The 21,381-nt window shown below is 49.2% G+C and overlaps 1 protein-coding gene across 6 annotated transcripts in view; it reads right to left on the bottom strand.

The window, feature by feature from the left end:
* Positions 1-9,110: 9,110 nt before the first annotated feature.
* Positions 9,111-21,381, bottom strand: part of Slc45a4 (solute carrier family 45 member 4) — a 79,936-nt gene continuing 67,665 nt past the window's right edge. For all 6 annotated transcript variants that reach the window (XM_004837883.3, XM_021251399.2, XM_013069532.3 and 3 more), the window contains 6 exons: positions 19,363-19,551; positions 17,520-17,699; positions 15,815-16,890; positions 15,042-15,141; positions 14,137-14,348; positions 9,111-10,824 (listed from right to left, as the gene is read on the bottom strand). In XM_004837883.3, coding sequence (XP_004837940.1) covers positions 10,468-10,824; positions 14,137-14,348; positions 15,042-15,141; positions 15,815-16,890; positions 17,520-17,699; positions 19,363-19,551 — 2,114 coding nt within the window. In that variant the 3' untranslated portion in view covers positions 9,111-10,467. The remainder of the gene's footprint in view (positions 10,825-14,136; positions 14,349-15,041; positions 15,142-15,814; positions 16,891-17,519; positions 17,700-19,362; positions 19,552-21,381) is intronic.

Here is a 21,381-nt window from a genome sequence, read left to right as displayed (position 1 = left end):
GATAGATGTATAAGAGAAAATAGACAAATCTAAAACCCACCTAGGCATGCTGGTCCATGCCTGCAATCCCAGCACTCGGAGAGCGACGTCAGCCTAGGATACCTAAATCTGAGGCCATCATGGACTATGTAACAATATAACTATATAACCCTCTCTAAAACAAGCAATCCAGAACCATAGTGGGAGATGTTAGAATCCTTCTCTCAGTGACTGACAGAACAAGTACACAACTAGGAAGGATTCAGAAAAATTCAGCAGCCCTATCAACCAACTTGGCCTGACTCCAAACACCACACCCGACAACAGAATACCTGCTCTTTCAAGTGCACGAGGACTGCTCATCCAGTTGGAACGTGGTGGATAATAAATAGATTTGAAAATATTGATAACTCATAGAATATGTTCTCTGACTCCACAGAAGTTGAGTTTGATGTCAACGGTAATAATATATCTAAAAAATCTCAACAAATTAAAATTATGTTGGAAATTAAACAGCATATTTCCAAATAACTCTTGGGGGAATGGAAGAAAAATCACAGGGGAAATCAGAGAATGTTTTGAACTGAATCATAATGAAAACACAGTATTTCAGAATTTGAGAGAGGCAGCTGAAGTATTAAAAGAAAAATTATAGCTGTAAATGCCTTTATCAGAAGATTTTAAATTGATAATTTACTCATAAATTTCCATCATAAGACTATAAAAAAATAAATGTAAATTAAAAATAAGTAAAGGAGAAAAATAATAAAGACCAAAAAAATCAATAAAAGGGAAAACAATTGACAAAGTCAAACTTTCATTCTGTGAAGTAATTGATAGATTCTAGCAAGACTGCTCAAGGAAAAAGAAAACAAATTTCCAATACCAGGAATGAAGGACAGGATTAAAATTTGTAGACATCAAGAAAGGAAAAAAGGAAAGAAGGCAGGCAGGCTAAGAAAGATAACCAAAAGCAAAACAAAAAAATCTGATGGGCATCAAAAGGATATCATGAACAACTAGCCTGGATGAAATGTACAAACATCTTGAAAAATAACTTCATGAAACAAACCTAAGGAGGAGTAGAAAATCTGAATAGTCCTATATCAAGAAATGAAATTGACTTTGTAGTCAGAAACCTAATAAAGAAAAACTCTAGGTTCAGTTGGTTATTAGTGAATTCTAAGTCTTAAATATGGAATAATTGAATCCTCTAGAAAACTCTTTCAGAAGAGAGAACACTTGCCAGCTCATTCTGGGACACCAGCATGATCTCAACTCCCCTCAGGAATATGGATGAATACTCTTGAAAAAAACAGGAAACTGAATCCAGCAGTATTTCAAAAGGTTAATATACCATGACCAAATGGGACTGTAAAATACAAGATTATTTTAACATTCAAAATCAATCAATAGGGTCGGGGATGTAGCTCAGTGGTGCAGCACCTGCCTGGCAAGCGTGAGGCCTTGGGTTTGATTCCTGGTACCAAAAAAAAAAAAAAATTAAAAAAAATAATCAATATAGCACCGGAAGAACAAAGAAAAGCCATGATTATCATGTCAATAGATGCTTACAACATAAACTACTCATTCATGATGAAAAATAATCTTGCAAGAAAAGGAGAAAAGTTGCTCAGACAGAGCACCTACAAGGGGCATAGAACAAACATCATAGTTCACAGTGAAAGACTAACTGCTTCTCCCCCTAAGCTAGGGAAAAAGCACAGACGTTCACGTTGACCTCTCCTACTCAACAATCTACTAGAGTTTAACCAGGCCCATAGGCAAGAAAAAAAGCCATGAAGATTGAACTGAAAAAGGCAAAAACTGTCTTTATTCAAAACTTACCTAAATCCTAAAGAATCTATTTCAAAAACTAGAGTGAGAAAATGTAGTAAGGTAACTGAATACAAGTTCAATATATAATAATTTAGCAGACAACTGGAGAAATTAAAATAGTACTTATAATAACTTTAAAATTATCAAATAGAAATAAGTTTAATGAAAGATGTAAAAGACCTATACACTGAAAACTCAAAAACATCGCTGAGAGAAAATTTAAATGACCTAGGGAAAAGATACACCATGTTCATGAATTGAAAGGTTAAATATTGTAAAGATGTTAGGTTTCTCAAAATTGACTTGATAGTTAATTTAATCCAAATAAAAACTCTACTTTATATTTAGTTTTTAAAAAAGAAATTGAAAATTTGATAATATACATATGAAAATGCCAAGAATAGTTAAGACAACCTTTTTTTTTTTTTTTTTGGTACTGGGGATCGATCTCGGGGCCTTGAGCTTGTGAGGCACGGGGCGGATCCACTGAACTAAATCCCTGACCCAAGACAACCTTTAAAAAGCAGATCAAAAGCTTGGTGCAGTGGTACACACCTGTAAGTAATCCCAGCAACTTGGGAGGCTGAGGCCGGAAGATTGCAAGTTTGAGTACAGCCTGGGCAACTTAGTGAGACCCTACCTCAAAAATGAAAAATAAAGAGCTGGGGCTATAGGTCAGTGGTAGAGCACTTGCCTAGTTGGCTCAAAACCCTGGGTTTTTTTCAATCTCCAGTACCCACTTCCAAATCAAGATGGAGAACTCATATTACAAGATTTTACATTTTATTACAAGTTTAAAAGAAGTTGAAAAGATTTTAAACTTCATTAAAAGTTTATAAAAAGTTGTAGCAATTAAGACCATAGGAGTTGGTATTGTAACAAATAAGTACATGAATAGAACAAAATATAGAATCTAGAGGTACAACAGACAGCTGACTGTATAAATACAAAAATTTCAAAACAATGCATTTACAAAATCTGCTCAGTGAATGGTACTACAACCACTAGACACTAAAAAGAAGGGAGGGTGTGGAAAAAGAGGAAGCTCACCTCTCGCTCCACAAAATTTAATTCCAAGTGGTTCAGTGATCTAAATGCCAAGATAGAAGTTCTAGAAACAAGCGCAGGGGAACGTCGTTGCAACCTTAGTGTGAAGATTTTTTAAGAGAAAAAAATGCTAAACACAAAAGAAAATTGGTAAATTTGACTTCATGAAAATACATAATTAAGAAAATGAAAAAAGAAACCATGGGCTGGGAGAAATGTATCTGAAAAGGATTTTTATCCTAAATATATAAAAAGATTCCACAAATCAATAACAAGTGATGTTTTGGTCAACTAGCAAATGTGTACTTTTTTTTTTCTGAGACACGCTCTTGCTATATGGTTCAGGGTGGTTTTGAACTCACTATGTAACCCAGGCTGAAACTCACTATGTAGCTTGAACTCGAGATGATCCTCCTGTTTCAGCCTCTCCAGTGCTGAGATTATAGCCATGTGCTACCATGCCTGGTTCATAAACGTGTAAAGGATATCAATGAAGCTATATGGTAGCCAGTTTGAAAAAAACCTTTAATATCATTAGTCATCAGGAAAATGCAAACTAAACACCATTTGATGTTCACCAGAATGGCTACTCTTAAAAAAACCCCATAATAGCAAAGTAAATAATAGTTAAAGATATGGAGCAAGCAAAACTCTTATACACTGCTGGATAAGAATAGTACAACCACTCTGGAGAACTATTTGGTGGTTTCTGTTAGACACATACCTACGCTACGACTCTACAGTCTGTACTTACCCAAGAGAAATGCAGACATGTCTACAAAAACACTTTTACAAAAATGTTTAAAGCATTTTTTTTCAGTAATACCTCAGAACTAGAAATGGGCAGTGTGCACCCCCTGGGGAGTGGATGTGGTACGTCCTCTCACCCTGGAGTGGTGTGTGGCAGGGACAGGAGCAGAAGGACTGATGTGTCTCCAAAAGCATTACGCTGGGCGAAAGCAGCCAGCCACAGAAGCCAAAAACTGTATTTTCATTTGTAGCAAGTTCAAAACAAACAAAACCAACCTCTATGGTTGGAATCCTAATTGTGCTTGCCATCTGGGTGGGAATGAACTGGAAATGGTCCAGGCCGGACTTTTGGGAGTGAAGGAAATGTCCTCTGCAGACTGGCATCCGTTCCACAGGTGTACGCACTTGTCAAAACTCACGGACTCTCACACTCAACACCCGTTCTGTTTACTGTGCATAATCCCAAAAGATAAACAAGCGGGGGACTGGTGGTGCACGCCTGTAGTATCAACTGCCATGGAGGTGGAGGTAGGATTACAAGTTTGAGTCCAGGCTGGGGAACTTTGCAAGACCCGGTCTCAAAACGAAAATGTCTGTGGATGTAGCTCGGTCGTAGAGTGCTCCTGGGTTTGATCCCCAGAAGTGAAATTTAATTAAAAACAAAAACCAGAACATCTATATACAGGCACTAATAATAAAAATCAACATTTTGTTAGACCAAAGAGATCATACATTGTAAAACTCAACACAGTGGCCCACTTTTTGTTTTAAAAAACGATTTTAACACTAGTCTATGAAGGGACAAAGTTGTAAAGGCTGTGCCAGTTGGGAGGGGACTTGGGGACTTGGGAGGGGATTTGTTGGCATTATTGTCTGCTCCTTCCATCCTGGGTGAAGGGAGGCCAGGAAAGGGGCACAGCTGGGGTCTCTCCCATACTTGGCTGGATGCCCTCCACCCCTGGGAGGTCCTCATGGGTACCGGTTCCCACTCCCTGCTGCACACACCAGATGGGTAGCCCTCGGTGACATCTCCGTGCAGCCATGCAATGGGATGTGATGGCCAGGCCACCCCTCGCCCCCATAGAAGGCCTTTCTCCATCTGGGACTTCCTAGTAGGTCTCTGGCAGGTGGGACTTGTGCATCAGGCCCACAGGTGCAGCAGGGGGCACAGCACTTCCTCTCCTGTCCTCCAGGCAGGGTCTCAGGGCTTTCTGTTCTTCTGTCCTGCACTCTGCTATTTGTGCCATTGCAGATGCTCAAGGTGTGGATCCTTTCAGTCCCTAGGACTGGGGACCTGCGGCAGGGAACAGGCCCACCAGGATGCCTTGTCCCTGTCCTCAGACCCCTCCTCCCCTCCCCTGGAACCCAAGCAGACCCCAGCCCCCCAACCCCACCCCAATTTGGCACCCTTGCCCCCATCTGCCTGTGCACCTGGTGCTCCCGGCCAGAGGAACCATTAAAGAAACCCAGCTGTTCAGGGTTCGAATCCCACTAGTCCTGTGACCTGTTCCCATTCATATCCTCTGCTACCAACTGGCTGTGGCAGTGAGAACCTTCTTAGCAGGTTGCCAGAAGACCCAGGTGATAGGTTCTGCCCAAAGAAGACCTAGGGAACCCACTTCCAGCCCCCAGGGGCCACCAGGGGTCTCCTACTGTCCTATATGCCTTGGGCACTCAAGTGCGTGCTAGTCAGCCTCAACCAGACCTTATTCCCTCAAATGCTTTCCCTAGGGGCAGCCAGTGGTCTTCTGAGAGGCTAGAGTCCCTGGATCCCACCACCGATCCATTGAACCAGCCTGAGGAGAGAAAGGCTGCAAGGCCTCAGTCCTGCCCAAGCTGGCAGGCTGGGAGAGCTGGGCCCCCACTGTGGACCCCAGGTTTGCAGCCTCGACAGCTCAGGGCATCCGTGAGCCCATCCTGTGCCCACCCCTACCTGCAGCCCTGATCATATTCTACCTCACACACTAGACCCACCGGGCTCCAGGAGGGCTGAGGGCAGCCCCAGCAACGTGACAGTGACAGACACCCACACGGTCACCTTAGAGGGAAAGGTTTATTATGACTCAACCACACAGTAACAGAGAAACAGAAGCAGGAAGACTCTGGCCTCAGCGCTAGTTCTTCCGAGCAGGAGGAAGCCGGTGTGACACATACCGAACCAGGCGCAAGGCATGGTGATGCAACAGTACAGCATGCACCAGACGTTCATGTGGCAGAGGATGGGATAAAACTCAAGGTTGGGCAGAGACACAGACAAGACGCTGCTATTGCTCACCTAATAAAAAATTAAGTCATGTGCAATATTACTCTTTATAATCCCCCTTTCTCATAAAACATAACATCATGTGTTTAACACACACTTGAATCATTGCTAAAATCAGCAAGAGCTATCATTATAGTGCTCCAACTTAATAAGTTGATAAAGAGTTGTCTTGTGGCCAGTTCGCAATGGAACTAAATAGTTTTGTTCCGAGGTGCCTGGGGTGTTTCTGGTGTTGAGGCATTTCTAACAAACAGGTCATCCTGCTCCCCAGAGGCAGTCTCAGTCCATGGCACACAGCACGGTGCCCCAGTCAGCTCTCTGGGAGGTCCAAGGATGGACTGGTCAAGGGGCCACCTGAAGTCTGGGGATCCAGCCCAGATGGTGATGCTGACTTCACATGAGGAGATGACAAGAGGTATGCAGGTTGGATCCAATACAGCATGGGTGCAAGGGCCAGTTCAACCTGGCCTGAGCTGACACCACACCCAGGTGGTGCTGGGCAGAGGCCCCAGGCGCTCGGAGCCTGAACAGGCCCGACTGGCAGCAGGCCTCAGACCTGAGGTGGCAGACCTCAGAAGCACTGCATGTTGACTGACAGGCAGAGACACGAGCCTGTTTCCAGTGGCAGCTGTCAGAGGAGCCCTGGGCAGCCAGTCTGCATGTTCACAGTTTTGGTAGCTGAAGATGGAGAGATGGAGAGAGACTCAGGCAGAAGCAGAGCAGCCTGGTGCATCCTTGAGGTTGGTCAGTGTCCAGTGTACACAGCCACACTCAGCAGATCTCACAACCGTGTCTATGGTAGGTGTCTCTTACTGGTGCTGCTACTCAGACCACACGGAGTGTTTTTCAAACATGCGACTGAGCACCGCAGGCAGTCAAAGCTGGCCCCATCCTGGGGGCTGGAGAACAAAGGGCCGCCCTTCACAGGAATCTGGCCAACCCTGGTTTCCATGTTAGCTGCACAGCTGACCGAGAGGCTCAATGCTGGGCTTCTGTGCTGTCAAGACCCTCTCCCACACAATGCCATTCAGAAACACCCTGAGCACTGCTGGGAGCCGCTGATCATTTGAGGAGGGCTCCACTGTCCTGCCTCCCCTAGGGTACATAACTGGACACAGTGCTCCTCCCAGGTCTGGGCCTCACAGGGACAGAGGCTTACAAAGCTGGGGTCTGAAGCAGTGGACATGTCAGCTCACTTCAGATGCTGGTGCTGAGGACCTGCTTTACACCAAGAAAAAGGGAACGCCCACTGCCAGCCCTCCAGCCACCAGGGAAGTGGCACAGCCAACCAAGGGAACTAGTCTGAGACTGGCTGGGGTGGCCCATAGCCCCCTCCATCCCTTCCTACCAGCTTACACTCCTGCACAGGGGCACTTCTGCCACGTGTTAAGGGGTACCCCGTGAAAACAATCTTCACTTAGTTGACTTTTTTTTTTTTGGTGGAACCAGGGATCGAATTCAGGACCTTGTGCTTGCCAGGCAGGCACAGTGCCACTGAGCTATATCCCTGGCCCTTAGTTGACTTTTACAGGGCACAAAAATGCCAATGAGACCAGCATTGCCCTATGCTGGTACTAAGTTAATGTGCATTATACAGTATCCAACTAGGTGAAACCCTACAGATACACACCACTAAATGCTCAAAGGACCCCACCCTGGAACCCTGCAACCCGGCCTCTGAAGGCATTACATGGCCAACTTCAGGGTTTGTCCTCAGCACTGGCCGTGAGTAGGCACTTGCTTGGCCCTGCCAGTCCCAGAGGCCCAGGCCACCCAACAGTGCTTTTCACATAATAGCTATATATGAAGTGCTTGGGGGGCTCTCAGCGAGCCCACCAACCCTTGCGGCTTCATCTGAGGCACAATGATAGAAAAACACCAACATCTGAGCCACTCTGACCAAGGCAAGCAGCAGGCATGATCCCTGCTTCTTGGCTTAAGACACAAGGTGAGGACTCTAACAAATTTCAAGCAACTACAAACTTGAATAATCTCATTGCAAGGGAAGGGCTGAGTCAAAGGCTTTGGCTACTTGGTCTTCCCATGCCTAGGTGTGACTCACACTCAGAGCTCTAGGTTACCTTTGTCTGCCTCCCAGAACTTGACTTCGTCATTAACTCTAGGACCTAAGCCCAAGGGCCTGCACACTAGCCAGACCCATACAGCAAGACAGACTTCAGTTGTAAGTATCTGGAGAACTCAAGAGCTTCACAACTCTAGCATGTGTTCAGCCACTTCTGTCACTGAGGAGCAAACAGCAGCCATGCCCTTTGCTGGCTTGTTTTCCAGCAAGTTAACAGTCTAAGAGTGGCTTGTGACAAGGCTTGTGGTGTGGACACAAGATCACGGTCAAGTCAAGGCTGAGATCTCTGGGCCGAATGCACTGCAGCCAGTGGTCTCAAGCCCCTTCCTCCTAAAACGTGTGACTTGGCCATGCCTGAGCCTCCTGCACACGAAGCTGTCAGGGGATCAGTGTCTGTGGTCCACTGGGTCACAGGGTGGGACACATGGCAGCACATGGCCCTCCTGGCTGGTCCCCTGTGCTTGGTTTGATTGTTTCGATCTTGACTGGTTGGGGCCAGTCCCAGCTCAAGCTGTATTCTCTATACTCAGCACTATCTGCTCTCTAGTTGTCAGATGGAGAAGCAAAATCCCCAGCTGTAAGCAGATTACAAGCTAGGTCAAGGCCTGAGGGAGGAGATACAATCGCAAGCTACTAAGAACCAAGTTGCATAGAACGACTTGTCAAACCCCGATGTGCCGGTCACCCTGAAGAAAGGTCAGATCATCTAGCCAAGGGGGACCCTGCTAGTGGGAGGAGGGCTCCCATCACGCCAGCTGTGTGTTCAGACTTTTCTTGTCCAAGCACTAAACTCTCCAGACCATTCCAAGTGTCAGCACATAGAGAAAGCGTTAGGGTCTTGAAGCCAGGCCTCTGAAAGACGGCTTCTGAGGAAGGCCCCAGGTTGTAGAAATGCTCCTGTGGACCGGCACTGGACTGCTCCTCCAACAAAAAACACACAACCTACAAAGCACCATCAGTGGCAGGAGACATAGCAAGGCGAGAAGTCTGCTGAGGATGCTGAACAGCCATTACTTTAAGTACACAGAAAATTCAAGTAATTTATTTAAAAACTGCTTAGTTTCATCTTGAAATATATATATATATCTATATATATATATACATATATAATATTTGCTTTAGAATGATCATATTGCAGCATGACTCTCATGCATTTTAAAGTACTTTATTTAAAAAACATGGACTTGAGGCAGCAATTATGACAAGGTTTGACTCCATCTGTGTGTTATGCAGAGCCTCTTCCTACTGATCTCAGAAAGCTTAGACTGACCGTTTCACATAAGAAAAGCAGAAACTGCCTAGCTCTGAATAAAGAGATTGTGGTTTGAAAAACATTTCCAAACAGCTGCAGCATTTGATGAGTTTGCTTGGGTGTGGAACCAGAACACCATCGGTCAGGGCCTTTCTCCCCAGACACCTGCTTCTCTCTGTGGTGGTTCTAATCCCAGTGGCAAGCGAGTGAGCAGGTGAGAAAGTCACAGAGTTCAGACAGGTTCCAGCAAGCACATCCTGCCATGGCGGCGAGGGATGCCTGCGCTCATGCACCCTGCTTGGAGGTGCTGTCCCCCACACTTGAGGTAGCCTTGCAGCAGGGCTGGAACTCTGTGTGCCATTTCCAGCAGAGGTGTAATGAGTCCAAGTGCAGCGGGGAGCCTGGGGACTGGGCTGAGGAGCTCCAGGCACGGACAGCCGGGCGGGGTCTGGACATGGACATGCTCACACAGGTGCCACAAGCAGCACTGGATTTGAGAGTTCAGCTTCTGTCCGGGAACTGGTGTACGCCTTGCCCTTGGCCTTTCCGCCCACAGCCACCTCAGGGGCCCTCCCCAGCTTTGGTGTGCGGCTGCTGTGCCCGAGCACAGCGCCACAGGGCATGATGCGTCAAACTCTCTGAGGGAAAGGAGATGCTGTTCTTCTAAGAAAACAACAGTGGTAGAAAAAAAAGAAAAAAAACACCCTGTGTCTAAAATAATCATAAAGAAAAATACTCTCCAACAGCGGCCGCACCAACAGAACATGACAAGATCTGAGGGGCATCGACATTCCTGTGGGTGGCCAGAGGGATACCTGGGAAGGGTGAAGTACTCACTGACTACACTGCTCTTGTCTGAGGTGCCCAGACTACATGTACCCAGGACATCCGAGGTTTTGCATTTTCATTATAATTTCAGAAATGCAAAAAATCCCATTTTTTTCTAAATTACTTGACTATATTGTAAATGTTTTACAATGTAAAGACATGCAGAATAATATACCTGCAGAATAAAAGACAGAGTTGAAATTAAAAGATCATTTTCAATTAAAAAATTTCAAATGATTTTTTTTTAATTGTGGAAAAAGTAATTAGTGTGATACTTTTGCCTAATAGCTCAAACCTACCCTACAACTACTGAACTTCAATTGTTTGAAGAAGGAGCACTGCCTGGCGCTGCCCTCCAACCGCCAGCAAGGCCAGTGGCCGGCAGCCTCCCCACCTGTCCCCACCGCGGAATGTGTCAGCCGGAGCTCAGACCATGGACTCAGTCTCCACTGCACCCTGCAGACCCTCCTTCCGAGAGAGCTTCAGGACTGTGGGCTTGTCACTGCCGTCACCATCACCAGCAGGCTGCATAGACAGGCCTTTCTGCTCTTCCTTGGCCTCTTCCGACACCTCAGGATAGATCACCAGGAAGGTGGCTGTCAGGAAGCCCAAAAAAGAGCCCACAGAGGCCACCATGGGAATGACACGGACAGTCCCCACAATATCAACCACGCCCCCAAGGGCAGATGCCACCAGAATCTGGGAGATGTAGACTTGGCAGGAGAGGATGGCGCAGTCGATGCCAAACCCACGCTTGGAATTCCCTGGGCTGTGGTGGACGTACTGCAAGAGAAGGGAACACATGCATAAGGGGCCGTGCAGTTGAGACTCAATGGCCCACGTGTCAGTGGTGTGAGCACTGACTCGGGAATCTGCAGGCAAGGCCTGCTTCCTCCCAGCTTCTAAGCAGCCATTCCTGCCGAGTCTCCCGACTCCAGCTCCTACACTGCCAGCTGTGTAGGTGGGAGAGGCAGAAAGTTCCAGCTCTTGGGAGGGGAGGAAAATGGAAGCAACTTCACCAATCCCATCAGGACACAAGCTCCCTGGGACCCACCTCCAGCCCAAGGAAGGGTGGCAGGGCAGGGTTTGGGTGAGGTGACTCTCCTAACCCTGAGGGCTCTCCAGTGGGGACCAGAGCAGGGGAGCTATGAGCCTGTGCTGCCAAGTGCCAGCCCACCCCACACGTGGCTGAGGACACGGCCACGCAGACTGGATCAGTGCAAACACAGGGGCAGTTTCATCTGTGTTTCTCAAATAAGACATGAAAGGACACAGGTGCACCTGCACTGTCACGCTCAGACCAAGTCTCCGAAGGAAACTATCCTGGAGATAACGAAGAAAAACCAGTCCACAAAGAAGGTAAGAAACTAGGCAATTCTAGATGTATGCGTGTACACATATTTGTATGTACCACAACCACAGTGGCAAGAGATTTTAATAAACTTTTCATAAAATAAGCAGACACAAAAACAGTAAAAGATAAGAGTGAACAAACTTGATCTAAGTTGAGACAGGGCACAAAGTGTAGAATACACTTTCTTTTCAAGTACATATTGAACATTTACCACAGCGGGAGTCTCAACTAATTTTAAGGGCTGAGATCATAGAAGAGTATGTTCTCTGATAGTGAAAAATTAGAAATCAATAAAAACACAACTATTGGAAAATTCTCCCAAATGTCAGAAACTCATCAACATACTCCTAAATAATGGTTCAAAACAGAAATCATGACAAAAATGAGAAAACCAAGTGACTGAGAGCACAACATACTAAAACCTGCAAAGTGCAGCTAATGGTGTTTGTAGAGGGAAATCAGTAGCTTCAAAGGCAAATATGTGGCTGAAAATCAAATTAAGAAATTAGAAAACAGCAAATTAAAATGAGATAATAGAAGGGACAGTAAAGAGCAGCAACCAATAAAATGAAAAACAGAGAACTGAATAAACCAAAGGCTCTCCGAAAACACAAAATCAATGCATTCCCAAATAACTAGTATCAATGAAAAATACGGTATCAGTACAGGTTTTATTACATCATAAGGAAATATGAACATTTTAATGCCAATAATTTACAAAGTTTAAAAAATAATAAAAAATAACTTGCCAAGTTCAGATGAAATGGACAAATTCTCAGAAAACTCCAACTTAAAGCACTGCCTCTCCTCCTAAGACAGTAAAGACCTCCCACTGGAGGGTGAAAGAGCAAACTCAACACCACCACTTTTATTCAACACCATGTCAGAGGTTCTAGTCATTGCAAGAAGGCAAGGAAAAGAAAGAAAATGTATCAAAGATTAGGGAGGAAGAACTAAAACTATGCACAGGTGACATAGCTGCATAGTTAAAGTCCAAAAGAACCGAGAGGTGAGCTCTGAGAATTCATAAAAGAAATCTAGATCTTACATGAGGATGGAAAGGCTCACAATGCAAAGTTATTAACTCTCCCCAAACTGATCTATATATAGTCAGTGTATTTTCAATAAAGGAAAGCCAGAAGGAGTCTAACATTTAGGTGAAAAATAAACAGGTAAGAGGAGCCAAGACAATCTTGCTCTCAGTGAAAAACTTACACTACAGGGTCTGAGGACTTATTACAGAATTATTTTAATCAGGACAGTGGGACATTTGTCCAAGAGTCGAACGACCAAAGGGCCAGAAGCCCCTGCACACACTTACATCGATGCGCAGTTTATGATACAGATGGTCCTGTAGGGTGGAAGGAGCTAGGGCATGTGAATACCCATCTTCGGCAGACAGTAAGAGAACCTTGATCTGCCACTTTAAGCCACACATATTGTCTGTCCAGGCAGAGGTAGCAGAGCACAAAGCACCCTGAAGGCTGAGAAGAAATGCTTGTGGCTGCATGTCTGAAACAGCCCTGAACTGGAAGAACCAAGCCCGTCAAAGGAGGGTGATCAGAAACCCATAGGCACACGAGGCAACTGGTCAGGAGCCCAGGCAAACCAGGGATACAGTCAGGAATGCATGGGCACACCGGGTATGTGATCCAGAGCCCAGGCACACTGGGCATGTGGTCAGGAAAGCATGAGCACACTGGGGATGTGATCGGGAACCCAGGCACACCAGGAGTGTGAAAATGCACAAAGTGCTGGTGGCAATGAGTCACACAGGATGAGGTGACATAAAAGAAGCCAGACAGTCCAGTGGTAGAAAGTTCAGAAACAGGCACAGGAATGTATGGTGTTAGAAGTTGGGGCAGCAGTCACCTTTAGGGTGACAGAAGTCGGATGAAGGGGTTCTGGCAACAGTCTTCCTCTGTCTGGATTGGTTATACAACTGTGTTCTCCCTCCCCAAGAGCCATGAAGCAGTTTACTTACGATTTAGTTGGTGGTCTGCTACATTTTAATTTAAAAGTTCATTTAACCACTTAGGTAGTGTTTATGTACTATCCTGAGCACTCCTTGGGCAGATATAATTTCAACCACCTTGTATTGAACAAATTTGATAAAATTGTCATTTTTATATTTCCTGTTATACTATCTTATAAAAATTACAAAAAATATGCGATTTTTGGTCATCACATATTTAAATAATTAGACTGTTAAGTGGTTAAAAAATGATGCCATTAGATTTTTATTATTACTGTGTTTGGTGTGCTTCTAATCAATAAACTTATTTGCTTAATAACTGCATGAGAGATTAGGAGAGCGAACAGATTTTAGGGATAGGAAGGAGATATGCACTTCCCTCCTCTCCCTGAAGGCCCCCAGGTTTTGCTGGAGAGCCTTGGTCTGCTCCTGTACCTGGGTTGCAGCACATCAGAAATGCTCTGCATTTCTCAGTGGTGACCCAGCGACGGCACCAGCCTCCAGAAGTCTCTTGGCTGACCAGGGCGGCTGAAGGAGGCTTGTGACCAGGGATTGACCAGGGCAACTAGCAGCTCTTGGCTTCATCAGAATGGAAGATGGAGGGGAAAATCTGTGTCTGGGACACTGCACAGGTGGAAGGTGCTCGCTCAGCTCATGTGGAAGAGAGAGCAGGGCACTGAGCCCATGCTCTGGGCCAAACAGGCCGTGGACCCAGCCTGAGGCCATCTCATTGCCACCCTACCGGGTACCCCTAGGCCACACGTACCTCCTTGATGTCATGGTAGTGCCCTAGCAGGGCATAGGGGCAGTAGGAGATGCTCATGGACACAATCCCCATGGTGCTGATGGTGACCATGGCCACATAGACATTGGGGAACATGGCCATCACGGCCGTGCCCACAGAGAAGCCCAGCGTCCCCAGCACGTAGATCACCCTGATGCTCAGGTCATAGTTGTCTAGGTACTTCTGTAGCAGGGCTGCAAAGAGAGGCCACAGGAATAGTGATCAAGCTGCCCACTCATGGGGGCTACCTCCCCATCCCTCCTCTCCCAGCAGTGCCTTCCTGTGACTAAACCTAGGCCACCATGTGCAAGCAACATCTCTCTCGCCTGACCTGTCGCCACATGGTCTCCAAGAATACCTCCATTACAGTGGTGACAACAATGTGGTCACTCTGGTGCTGGCACCTGGCTGACCATGGTATTTATATCAGCCATTTCCAAGTCCTCACTAGGATAATCCTAAGCTGACCTCCTTCCCTTGGTTCAGGCAGCAAATCCCAACCATGATTTGCTCCAGTTCCAGAGGTGAGCCATGAGCACTGGTCCCAAGATGGGAAGCTGCCTCCTCGACCGCCTACTTCAGGACATAGCTGCACTGAAAGGAGCCCTGTGCAGCAGCCTAGCACAGCTTCTTCTGCTCTGACTGCTGAGTTCTGGCCCAGGGCTTGATCTCCTTCCAACCCTGAGCTGGCAGGGCTGGGACAATATGCCTAACATAGGTGCCGTCAAACTTGGACCGCCCTGCAGGATAGCATGTGGTAGGGCATCCCGAGGGGCTTGTGAAAATACCTGTTCCTGGCAGAAATAAGGGCCCTACTCACAATCCACATTTCCAAGCTCTGAGGATTGCCCAGCTGCAAACGGTTACCTGACCTGGGCGCCTCTTACCTGAGCAAATAGCACCGGTGGCAGCATAAATGACCAAGCCCCAGCAGCCCATCTTCACACCGGCATTATAGGCCTGTCCTTCGGTGGAATTGGAGGCTGCCTGTTCCAGAAAGAAGTTGGGGTTAGGGACAGTGGCAAGCTGTTTAAGAGTCTAGCAAACAGAATCACCTCTGCATCCAGGTCCAGTATCTGGTAAGTCACTTCCAGTCTCTTGTGGCCCCCTCAATAAAAGGTGGACCCTCTACATCCAAAAGATGGGCTGGTCTCAACTAGTAGAAGTGACCCTGCCCTCTTGAGCTGCCATGGGAGACCTGGAGGGGTGAAGATGGACCCCGAGTGCTGTGCAAGGCCACCCTGGCCCTCCTGGAAAGGTGGCCAACACGGCCACAAGGTGAGCCCAGGTAATGTCACGGGCCCCAAAGGGCTGCCAGCTCTTACCAAAGGGTAGCAGCAGGCTGTTACCTTAACTGCCAAGTTCTGGGACAGTGCAGTTCAAGGCAATAGATGGCTGAAGCAATGCCCAACCAGGCTTCTCCAAGTGCTGCCACCCTCTGAAAGCAACTGGCACTCACGCCTGCTCCCCATGCACCCTACTGTGACCAGATTAGGCTCAGACAATTGTACCATGGAACAAAGATGTAGGTCAGCCAGCTGCCTTCCATGTATTCTCCCTGATGTGGTCACAAGGGCATAGGGCCAGCAAAGGCCTGCTTGGAAGAGCACCCAATGATGAGGCCCACCTGGGCTCCCCTCCCAGCCTACAGAATGCTCACCTTGGGGTCCCCCTCGAAGATGACCTGGCCCATGAAGTCAGTATAGAAGACAGCCTCGGCGATGACGGAGAACCAGGTGAGCAGGTGGCACAGGCAGAGGCGCATCAGCTCCCTCGGCATCTTCAGCATGGACAACCACAACAGGCGTACAGTAGTCTCACCCTCACCCTCCTCACTCTCTGTGTCCCCACTGGAGGTGGTAGCCCCACTCTGGTTCCGGTGCCGGCAACGCTGCCGCTGACGCTGTTGCAGGTCATAGAGGTCGCTCATGCTGCGGGACGGTTTGATCAGAACCACTGCATTAGCCCGACGGTAGCGGTAGCAGTGGGACCCAATCTTGCCATAGTAAGAGAAGGTACTGGAGGCTTGCCGGCGGAACATGTGCCTGCGCCGCCTCATGGAGCTGGATGCGGCTGAGGGCTTCAAGTCCACCCTGGTGCAGCTGCTGAGGGTGTCTCTCGGCGGGGAGCCACTTCCATTTGGGACTCTAGCTTCATTCAAGTGATTATCAAGCAAGGTATCATCCTCCTTGGTGGTTTCCCTGAGGAAGGTAGACAGGTGGGGCAGCCTGACCTTCAGGAGCTCCTGGCTGGTGCTGTGGGGAGTGCTGGGATAGGAGGCATCTTGGAAGATGGAGGGCTCAATGTCATACAGGAAGGGTGGCTCGGGTTCCATATCCAGTGTGGCATCTGGCATGTGCAGCACGGAGTCACTCTTGCTGCGCACGATGTCCACATCGAGGTAGTCCAGGGCTAGCTCGTGCTCTGACTGTACCTCATCAGGGAATGGAGGGCTGCTGTTTTGCATGCCCCCGCCAAGGGCATTTAGGCGGGTAGTGGGGGCCAAGGTGCTGCCAAGCCTAGCGCTGGGCAGGGCAGCAGCTTCCTCTGAGCTGCGGTCCTGCTGCGGGCTGTATTGCTCTTCCTCGATGCTGAAGATGTGCAGGACCACCGACACCGTGAAGATGATGGCAGCAAAGAAGAAGAGCACTTGATTCTGGGTCCGAAACCAGTTGCCCAGGAAGGTCTGTGTCCAGTCCAGCCCACCCAGCACATAGCCAATGGCACCGCCGAGGCCTAGGAGGGGGAGAAGCAGCAGGTGAGCCAAATGGATGCTCTGGTCCCCGCTCCCAGGCCTAGTGTGGGAGGCAGTGCCAGGGTGGGCTGGAGGGCTTCACTCTCAGTGGGGGCCTGGGCACTCTAACAGTTATGTTGTGAATCAGGACACAAGGTCTTGGAATGGGGAATGAGAAAAGGGTAGGAAAAATAAAACAAGAAGCCCTGTTAGCCCCAGATCTGAGAATTCTGGCCTTATGAAATTCCCACTTAATAAATTAAGAGCAAATTAATCCCAGGAGTGGACACAAACTGCCCCCATACATGCCTGTCTGTACTGAATGCCGCTCCCTAAGCATGGCTAAAGACAGTGGTCTGCAGGGCCCTGGCCATTTCTACCCAGCAAGCCTGTCACCCTGGCAGGCCTGGCTTGACTCTCCTTCATCTCTGCTCCTTAGTCCCTTCATCTTGCTGGGTTCGGTGGTCAGGAGGATGTTCTTGGTTATTTCCTGAGCTCTGGCCACTGCCTCTGCCTACCAGCATCTGAGATAGAGCCACATGCACTGAACTTGGGTGCACAGGTTCCTCCCCCACCCACATGGGGCTTGGGGAGTGGCTGCTGCCAGCCTGCCTTGGCATGGGTACTTTACCAGCAGAGAAGGCATGGATGTTGAGGGCCATGTCTTGCTCCTCACTGTCCACCACATCCAGCAGATAGGCACGGATCGGGCCCTCGGTAGCATCAGCACTGAAATCCAGGACCACCACTCCCAGTACTGTGAGGACGATGCCAATGGGCTGCCGGTTGGGGACATCACCAAGGGCCAGACCTGGACAGAGCACAGACAGTGGTCAGACCTCAGGGCCAGCTGAATCAGGCTCCTCGAGTAAACAGCCTCCCCTCCGTGGGGAGCCAGCTGGGAACAGCACAGGAGTCTCTTCAGGAGAGCTGTACTCTGGCAGGCAGACTCTTGGGAAAAGGGGTTTCTTTTTCCCTTTTCTGAGGTTTAGAGGGCATTCTTTCTCTTCACCCTCTGGACCTTGACGGCTTCCTTACCCTGTCTTTCAGGCAGGAAGGGGAGCAGGTCCCTGCCCTGCCACCTCAGGGTGGGTGGTGCTGATTAGTGTCAGCAGGCAGGTGGGTATGTGGGCAGCTACCTCTGCCTCCCCTGCATGCCACCTGAGGCACCAAGCTAGACCCAGGGGCTGTGGAACCCACAGGAGACTCCAGACCCAAGTGGAGAGGACCCTGAACAAGCACTGGATTTCAGACATGGCTCTGAGGGGGACGAGCACAGCCGTAGCACTCCACCATCCTTAGGAGGCAGGCTATGTGGTCCCAAGAAGTCGCCTTCCCACACCAAGTCTCCTACGCCTCAGGGGAGTCTGCCCTGCAGCCGGAGGTCAATTACTAACCTGACACCTGAGCAGCCCTAGCTGGGTGGCATCTGATGCCAGGAGCGGGTGGGGAGTAGTGCTCCTTACACAAGCCTCAGGAACAGTGGGAGCAGGGCTAAAGCCTGGGCCCAGGACCACCTCAGAGCACTGTGATGAGGCTGAACCTGGACCCACAAGAGGGCCAGTTTCAAAAAGGGAGTTTCTGCCTAGGAGCTCCCCAGAGGCCTCCAACAGTGCTCACGAGGCAGTGCCCAGGCTGGCTGCATCTGGGCCACATGTGGGCAGGGCCAGCCCCATGGACACAGCACGAGACTGCCATCACTCTGCATGAGAGAAGGGAGGGCCGCTGCCTAGGGTGGCGCTGACCAGCCCGGAGCCAGCATTAGGTGCCAGGGCTAGAGGAGGCTGACCTACAGAAGGCAGGTGACACACAGACAGCAAGGGGCAGGGGGCAGAGTTGTGCCCATCCCGCAGGCCCTGAGAAGCTGAGTGGCTCCTCTGTACCGAGGACTTCTGAGAGCTTCCCGTCCACCCTGTCGGGACTTCTACCTGACTCTGCAGTCCTGGGCAAGCTCCTGCAATGCAGAACACATGCCAGGCAGCTCCAGCTCAAAAGCTTGTGCCAGAAAATGAGGCTTTGTTTTTACCAGTTTTGATGGATGCACTCATAGCAAAAAAAAATTTTCCCACACAGTTGCTTTAATTAAAAACAAAACAACAAGAAGAGGCAAAACAATACGTGAGCATGTGAAACAAAAAATAAATATCCAACTAGGATCTGGATATTTTCAATACCAAGTCTGAGAAAAGGAGAACAAAAAAAAAAAAAGAAAAGATAATTTCTGAAATAATGCTGGAATAATGCTGGAAACAGGACGTGGTGTCTGATATGCATTAAAAACAAACGGTCCCGGCAGGAAGCGTTTCCCTGTGAACAGGTTCCTCTGGCGTTCCCACGTGGGCCGGCGCCCCTGCCAAGCCGCCTGCACTCTGGTCACTGCCAGGCAGCCCACGCAGGTCCCACGGGGCCAGCCCTGTGGCTCCGACTGCACACCTGTGGGGTGAAGTCCCCAGGCCCAGCACACTGGCACTCACCTATGGCAGAGCCGTTGAGGAACAGTGCGACGCCAAGCAAGACGCCCACACAGAGAGCGAGGATGAAGGGCCGCCGGCGGCCCCAGCTCAGGGTGCAGCGGTCGCTCGCTGACCCGATGAGTGGTGTGAAGATCAGGCCGAGGACGGGGCTCAGGAACCACGTGAGGCTGTAGTACTGCTCCGGGAGGCCTACGGGGACACGGGGCGTTACTCAGGAGGCACGCTACCCAGAGACTCACGCAGGCGCACACAGCCCCACTGGGTCTCCGAGAACGCCAAGCACCCGGAATCAGCCCAGTGCGCTGGGCCTGGCCTGCAGGGCAGTCACATCAGACTGGCTCTGGCCTGATTCACACGGCAGGCACTTGGCAGGTGGGTGTGACTGGGACCGAGACCCTCCACAGTGCTGGTGGCAACCAGGCTCCTCAAGGCACCATCGGCCCTCCATACTGACAGTCCACAGGGGGCAAGACAGGCGCTACAGTTACAGGGAGAAAGAAGAAACACAAATTGTGTGTCCAGCTGGAGATGAGTGTTGTGGCTGCACATGACATTCACTCGCATGTAGCCTCCCTAACCACCACTGGAGGCAGGGACTGTGCTTATTTAATAGCAGGGGAGCCTGAAGTTCAGAGAAGTCAGGCAACCTGCCCCAGGTCACACAGCTAGGAAGTGGTGGCCCCAGGATTTAAACTAGGACAGCTTGACTTCACGGTCCATGTTCCTTCACTCTGAAGCTGCCTTCCTATTACACAAAGCCAAAAGCCTTCAACAGTAGGGTGGGCATAGGGTGAGGGCGGGGTCATAGGCTAGAGTGCCACCCAGAACAGGAAAGAAGAGACTACAACTGTGTGCAACAGTGTGGATGACTCTCACCCCATGGCAAGACACAGCCTCAGAGGATGGGCACCACAGGGCTCTTGTCCTGCTACGTCCAGACTGTTGCTAGCAGTCAGGGGCCTGGTCACCTCAGGAGGGGCAGGGCCTACAGGGGAGGGCAGGCTTGGGGGCATTGTTTCTGCCCTGGATGTGCACAGTGGATGTCACTGTATGGTCACATGGTAACAAGTCCTCTAGCTTTGTCACATGCCCTCCTATGTTACATACTTAAAGAATAAAAGGGCTCTGGCACACCACTGCCTCATTTGGCTAGGATCTCATGCTGCCAAAGGCGCTGAGAAACGGAATATCGTGTTGAACTGACAAGAAAAATAAACTTGTGTGGGAGGAGGAAATGTTTTCCCAGGCAGGAGGGAAGCACCTTTGAAACCTACTGCTAGCAGTCCATTAAAATGCTGACGCGCTCTGCGGTACTCAGGTGTTTGCTCTGACCTCTGCGCCCCATACAACTCCAGGAAGGCTAGGTTTTGTTCCCAGGCAGAATGTATCGAGGGCCTGGGAAATGAGAAGTTTGCTGAGTGAGTTCCTCAGGCTGGGCTGGGCCTCACATAGTGGGTGTGGGTTCCTTGGCTTTGCCTTGAGGCACTCCAAATGGACAGGGAGGTGCCACAGAGCACAGCACCCTGCCCACCTTCAATGATGCACACATCAGGTACCTACTTCTCAGAAATGCATCCTGATTGAAACTTCTCAGAGCCAGCAGTGTGGCCTAAAGTTCAGAGGGAGGGGAATATATCACTGCCCCAACACACAGGCTCTGCCACCACTTTGCAATCAATGACAACCAGTTGGAGTTGTATCCTTTGGTTACGGTGCCTCCTGGCCTTGGCTTACTTTTCTCTAATGGTCTTGCCCCTGGGGTGGGCTCTGGAGGTGCTGGGCCCTCTGCAGCTCTTTACTGATTCTCACCTCCCAGCCTGGGGAACCTCCACTTGGACGCCCTGTGCCTTCCCCAAGTGCGGTACTCCATAGTATGTACCCCAGAGGCTCTGTGTGCACCCAGACAGACTGCAGGTCCTGGAGGGTGGGTGAAACAGTTCACCCGAGGCTCTCCCCTCCCAACCTAAAGCCAGACAGGACCCAGACAGGGCCAAAAGGTTTGCTGACTGGAACCAAACT

This window comes from Heterocephalus glaber, unplaced genomic scaffold, assembly GCF_053883595.1.
Source record: "Heterocephalus glaber isolate CG9 unplaced genomic scaffold, H.glaber_assembly_v1.0 deba00000281, whole genome shotgun sequence".
NCBI lineage: Eukaryota > Metazoa > Chordata > Mammalia > Rodentia > Bathyergidae > Heterocephalus > Heterocephalus glaber.
Note: the sequence above shows the minus strand (reverse complement) of the source record. Positions and strands in the feature narration are given on the sequence as shown.